The sequence below is a fragment of the Oculina patagonica genome, chromosome 4 (assembly GCF_052425735.1).
Source record: "Oculina patagonica isolate OP01 chromosome 4, crgOcupat, whole genome shotgun sequence".
Lineage (NCBI taxonomy): Eukaryota > Metazoa > Cnidaria > Anthozoa > Scleractinia > Oculinidae > Oculina > Oculina patagonica.
The window spans coordinates 9,663,516-9,669,777 of NC_135761.1; the positions used below are offsets into that span (position 1 = coordinate 9,663,516).

Here is a 6,262-nt window from a genome sequence, read left to right on the forward strand (position 1 = left end):
ATCCCTCACTTGTCTTTGATGAAACGTCAAACATTTGGCTTCAGCCATTTTCTGCGCTGATCAACTGCATGTTCCCTGTGGAATATGTGTACGCCGATTGGTTTGGATGGCAAACAAACGACGAAGCATCGCGGGCAGATCCAGAATCTCTCACCAGTCCATCGGAAGCCACTAAAGAGGCTGGAAGTCGCGTTGAAGGATTCTGTATTCCTCAGTTTTTACTTAGAAAAAGTGATATTAAACGATTCGGTGGGCTTGACATTCAGGAACATTGGCAGCCTGATCGTGACACGATGACAGCAAATGATCCCTTTGTTGAAGATGATGAAAAGAAGCTGATACCTATTTTCACTGCTGAACATGCCGAAGACGACCCAAGATACGCAAAGCTCAGGCTGACCAAAGAGTGGAAAGATCATCGACCGCGTTACAAGAATGTTTCCTATCTGCACCATTCGTTTCAGCTCCCTTCAGCGGATCATTCCATGATTGACCTCGAATCCAAGGGCTTTGATGGCCAAAGCAGTGCGTGGTCATACGATCTCCATGGTCCTGTGCGAAAACTTCAATCAGGCGGTTTTCCAAGTTACGAGGAAGATCAGACAGGCGTTTTCAAGTATCCAGTCGCGTGGCCAGAGCCTGCTATGGAATGGCTGGTGCGACCGCGTCCAAGTGGTTGGCCCTCACCTGAGCTTGTCCAGGAAATATTTGACGCTGGTTGTCATTTAGCCCCTGTTGGCAGGGGGAAGCGCATTGATGAGCCCGTGGAAATGATTAATTATTGCCAAAACCCAGAATTGACAGAAGCCAGTACTAGTTCCACCGGTCTACCTGTGGAAGGACAACGGGTCATGGACGAAACGGAATGGAGAACATCCTTCTCCCTGGCCGAAAATAAGCTTGGAGAGAGTGTGTCAGCTGTGCAACGACACGTACTGGTTTTGTTAAAGATGATCAAGAAGTTTTACTTCCCTGATGTGATTTCAACGTATTATGTAAAGAACTTGCTGTTTTGGGAATGCGAGAGGAAAGAGGAAGATTTTTGGAAAGAAGGCAACTCCGCCAATTGCCTTTTATTCATGTTGGATCGTCTGGTGGAGTGTTTGAAGGCACATCATCTGCCACATTACATCATGCCCGAGAGTAATCTTTTGCAGTATGAAGATCCTATCAGTCTTAAGGAAGCCGCTGTGATTGTTAGTGAAGTAAGAAGTAACATTTTGCCAAAGACATTCAGTTTACTGAAAAGGCTTCAGTCATTAACCTATCAGTCCCAAACGTATCTTCAAGATCTTGGTTTACAAGACCACCTGTCAAGAATGCAAGACAAAAATCTCTCAGAGGAAGAGCACAGAGAGCTGCTGAGATCTCTTCACTCAATTTTTGTAAGCAAGTGCAAAGATGTCATTGCATGTTTACAAAGAATGGCACAAACAGAACGCAACATTGAAAAGTTGATTAATGTTGCTTTATTTGCTTACCAGTCGATTCTTGCGAGAAATCTTTGCAAGTTGTGGTTTCTCATGACCAAAAACGATGAGACCAACGACCAGAGGGAGAGCGAGGACGAGTTCAAGTCATTCGTGAAGAAAGAAGTCAAGGATCTTTCCTTTGATGACGACTTCCTTGCACTGGCATTTGTTTTCTTCGACAGAGCGAGGAATGAAAGTGAGCCCTCTTTGGCAATTCCTGGTTCAAGTGCGATGGTGCTTTTGAGAGACGAACAGATGAAGATAGCGGTAGAGGCCGTGGAAGAAGCCCGGGCACCACTGAAAGGAATGTTCGACTGGTTGAAGACGAGCGACTTTAAGAAAGTTAGCGAGAAAGCATCGAAGAGGCTTAGAGAGAAAACAGATGGCACTACAGTTACAGTTACGAAAGAAGAAATAGAGAGGTTAGTAAATGAAGAATTCGCCGCGCTTTTTAAAGAAAGAATGAAGTAAAGAAATGAAGAATGTGCGAGATAAACCTACTGAAAAAATGAAGAGGACATTTAGTGACAAAAAAACAAAAACAAAATATCACAATGAATAGTTTAGAAGACATAGAGAATCTTTTGAACGAAATGAAGAATAAAGTGTCGCGCATGTACTGTTGTAGACTAGGCTAACGTGAACAAGTGGAACGAAGTAACATATAAACGAGGTGAACTGTTGTGTTAAGTTGACGCTGATTTTCACCTCATTGTCTTCATTGTAAACTAGCCGTATAGCTAAGTATATTGCACGTTAATTAGGTATCTGGTATCTAGTATCCAGTATTCATTCTCACGAGAGACTTTTTTCCCTGTCTTGAACGTTGCCAAGTGGAATCAGAAATGAAGGATGATGGAAATAAGTAGAACTGACTTTAGGTTGAACTTAATTTACAGCTTCCGTTATACAAGCGTTATCCTGTATAAATCAGAATGATACATGCATGTTGTTAAGTTTGAAAAAGGAATGGTTTCTAGTTTTATAAAATGCGTATGTTCCATCGATAGTAATCGTTAGGTATAAAGTGTGCTTCTCTGGCGTACAATCTGATTTGTAGTCGTGGAACCCCTCTCCCCTCTGACTTCCCACCATTTGTTTTCTAATTTATGTGTATTGCAATTGATTTTCATTCAATATCTTCTCCCCCCCCCCCCCCAAAATGCGAGTAACCCAATTTAAGGGTCACGCCGTGAGCACAATACCAAAAGGGGCAAAAATTGGTACCCTTTTAAAGTACTCCGAGCCTCAAAACTATACCCTATCACGCGATACATACCATTATATATACCCATATAGCTCGCATATGGGTTTGAGAGAAGCCCCCATACCCGGAATATAACCTGTAATCGCTGTAGAACGAATCACGGAAAGCCAGGAGCCCATTTCCTAAGGAAGTGCGTTACAAAATTAGAGTAATACAGAAAATCGTTCCACTTTTCTCCCGTTGATGCCAAAATATCATCATGATTAGCTTTAAAAACTTGAAAAAAAATCCAGGGATGGAACATGCTGCGCAGTTCGTACCACGCGTGCACTCCAGGTGATCACACTTGTGTCGCGTGCCGGAAGGTATTTTGATTGGCTATTTAGAGGTCATGTCAATCAATGTCAGTCAATCATAGCAAGTGGGTGGAAGGCACTTGGTGGAAGAATTGCGCCATGCGTAAGTTTTCGAGCGACAGGTAAATGACCAGAAGTAAATAAGGAGTGTGGTAAAATTTGCCAGATAGCAGGTCCCTAGTCAGTGTGCGCACTGCTAGGGACTAGTTAAAATGGACTAAAATCAGCAAAGTTAGGGCCTGTTTACAAGCAGGCGGGTAACCCTAGCACAGGGTACCCTAGCACCTAGGGTTACCCTAGCGCTCCCAAATTTCTTCTTTTTTTTCATCGACGTGTTTACAAGGCGCTAGGGTTACCCTAGCGCCTAGGGTAACCCTAGCGCCTTGTAAACGCTCTGCTAGGGATAACTCGCCTACCCGGGACAACTTTATTTTGGCACCAAAAAGATAAATATGTTTAAAAATACCGACAAAAACAGCGAATTGTGACCAAGAAACATCGTGTTCATTCACAATTTGTCGTATTTTTGCACTGGAACGGAATTATTTTCGAATAACAGTTTCTAACGACAAAATTTTACAAGGTTAACTGAAGCGTAACCGGTGTAAGTTGACCCGGGTAAGTAGGGTTACCCTACCTGCGAATTTTGCTTGTAAACCCGGGCTATCTTCTAACCCTCTTGCTAGGGTAACCCTAGCACCTAGGGTTACCCTACCTGCTTGTAAACAGGCCCTTAGAATTTCATTTGGTGCAAATAGCGCATCGCAACAATGTAGACTTTAAAAAGATTTCAAATCGAGCGTTTTTCTGCTAACGACAACTTAATTCAGGCCTGGCAAACTACATGTCCCACAAATCTTGGACGTTGTCGGAGATCAAAAACTGTTTGATCCGGCGCCAAAAAAAAAAAAAAAAAAAAAAAAAACAGCGAGCAACTGCCGTTAGCGAAGTCAAAGATTTTGCCGACTTTCTAAGCTCTAGGTTCAGATTGAGGCTGGATATGTTCCTCTGGCATTGAAGTGATCGGAAATAAAATACGAAATTATCAGTAATGACAAGGCTGTTTTCCCTATTTCAGGAAATCAGGTAGTTTAATTACACTAAGTTTACTTACACTAAGCTACTGAAATACACGCAGGCAACTTATTCGCATTATTGAACATCCTGGCCTACGCTGCATATCTTCAGGTCTGGGAAACAAGACTGACATTCGTATTCCATCAGTTGACAGCTATTTGAAAAGTAAATTTTGTTTGATAGGTGATTGACTTGGAAATGTATCTGAAAAAATCTGCTTTTAACCCACAATTTCTTAAAAACCTACCATCACCGAGCTACGAAAACGAAGACGAACTCGACATCTGCTATTGACCAAGATAGATATGATTCAAACTTGGCCATTTTACTACTTTTAAAGTGCTCTTTCTGACAGTGTCAATAGATTTCCTCTCAGTCAATACATAGAGGGTTGTCCAAAACACCCAAATTTTCAAGCCACCCAGGCCCACCCTGTTAGCCAAGATGATGTTAGTTTCTAAGCGCCTCGCCAATCGACTTCCGGTATTTCGGATCGACGCCAATGCCGACGAATCGCCTCGAATCGATCAAATCGAGTCAAATCGACGAAATTTTCAAGCCACCCTGTTAGCCAAGATGATGTTAGTTTCTAAGTGTTCGCAAATCAACTTCCGGTTTTGGGTGGGGAGGGGATTTTGCGCAAATCGACTTCCGGTATTTCCGGTTGACATCAAGGCCGGCGAATCGTCACGAATTGAACGAATCGAGTCGAATCGACAACATTTTCAACCAACCCTGTTGGCCAGAATGCTGTTAGTTTTCTAAATGACAGATCGCCGCCGTGCGACTCGTGTCAAGTCGACAAGTACTCTTGACGAATCGATCCAGTTTGATGGCACGTTTTAAGAACGAGGAATGTTTATATTTTCATTTTGTGCTCGCCCTTGACATCCGGTAAGGCGGATCGACGCCGTGCGACTCGTGTCGAATCGACAAGTACTCTTGACGAATCGATCCAGTACGATGGCACGTTTTAAGAACGAGGAATGTTTATATTTTCATTTTGTGCTCGCCCTTGACTTCCGGTAATGCGGATCGACGCCGTGCGACTCGTGTCGAATCGACAAGTACTCTTGACGAATCGATCCAGTTTGGTGTATTGGACATGGGTGAATACATATGTGAAAAACTTCGAATAAGCAAGGGTCAATTTATGGACTAAATTATTTTGCTCAAAAAAGCCGCATTGTGAGTAATCGAGCTTCTGAACCCATTATGTTTGATTCACAAGCTAAGTTGAAGTATATCCACAAATATATTAGAAAAATGGATAAAACATGCTATATACAAAATGCTGGTTTATGTTGTTTGAAATCAGAAGATATTTGCTCTATTATTTTTAAAAGCAGAAACTTTAGAATCTGCTGACATGAGGTACGAGGTCAATAAGTCTTCAATTACAACTACAACGTAGTTGCGTGCAAGTCGACACAAACTTATTAAGGCAATCAAGGATTTTTAACCCCTCCCCTTCCCCTTTCTGTCAGGACCCTCATATAAGCATTTCATTCAACCACCTTTACAGTAACTTCGATCTCCCCGTAAGGCATTGAGTAAATGAATGTCGAGGCGTGAGTACAAATAATCAAAACGACCATGGCAGAATCGGTACGTATTGCCTGATATCTTTCCTTTTCTTTCCTGTTTTGAGGTATTCTAAATTGTTAAGTCTCAGCTAATCAAACGTAGCTAAGACGGAGGATCGGGCATAGAGTTCCTGCGTGGTAAACAACTTCAACAGAAACGAATTTCAAATGACGCACGTATAAGACACTTCCACGGTTGTTTTTAGCTTTTGATATTAGCGAGAATCTGTCGATACCGCTGAAAAAAGCACCTCCAAATTAGTAAAATAGCCAAGATGTTGAGTCGTATCTTGTAAATCGTAAAGTTTTAGCTTCGAAAAGTCGGGAAATTTTTCAGTTTACTTGCTGGGGGCATTTTTGTGCCCTCGCCTAAAAAACGTCTGTAAAATTACAGATTGAGCTGACTTTGAAGAACCATATTTTCACTATTGTGCAAGATATGACTCTCAAACTTGGCCATTTTACTACTTTTAAAGTGCTCTTTGTAACAGTGCCGATAGATTTTCGCTCTTGCATTCGAATACCGTAAGGGTCCGTAAAGGTGGATTTCCACTGACGCGTTAA

General features: G+C 42.1%; 3 protein-coding genes across 3 annotated transcripts in view; 2 read left to right on the top strand and 1 right to left on the bottom strand.

Annotated features, from left to right (window-relative positions):
• The window catches only part of LOC144649472 (uncharacterized), a 6,801-nt gene extending 3,310 nt beyond the window's left edge, over positions 1–3,491 (top strand). The window contains exon 2 of the mRNA XM_078508957.1: positions 1–3,491. This exon is cut by the window's left edge and continues 1 nt beyond it. Within this exon, the coding sequence (XP_078365083.1) occupies positions 1–1,943 (1,943 nt within the window). The 3' untranslated portion in view covers positions 1,944–3,491.
• Positions 1–6,262, bottom strand: part of LOC144649483 (uncharacterized) — a 137,595-nt gene that overhangs the window by 62,740 nt on the left and 68,593 nt on the right. The gene's annotated exons all lie outside the window — the stretch shown is intronic.
• LOC144649479 (cyclic GMP-AMP synthase-like receptor 2) overlaps positions 4,776–6,262 on the top strand; it is a 113,772-nt gene continuing 112,285 nt past the window's right edge. Inside the window, exon 1 of the mRNA XM_078508964.1 lies at positions 4,776–5,720. Within this exon, the coding sequence (XP_078365090.1) occupies positions 5,709–5,720 (12 nt within the window). The 5' untranslated portion in view covers positions 4,776–5,708. The remainder of the gene's footprint in view (positions 5,721–6,262) is intronic.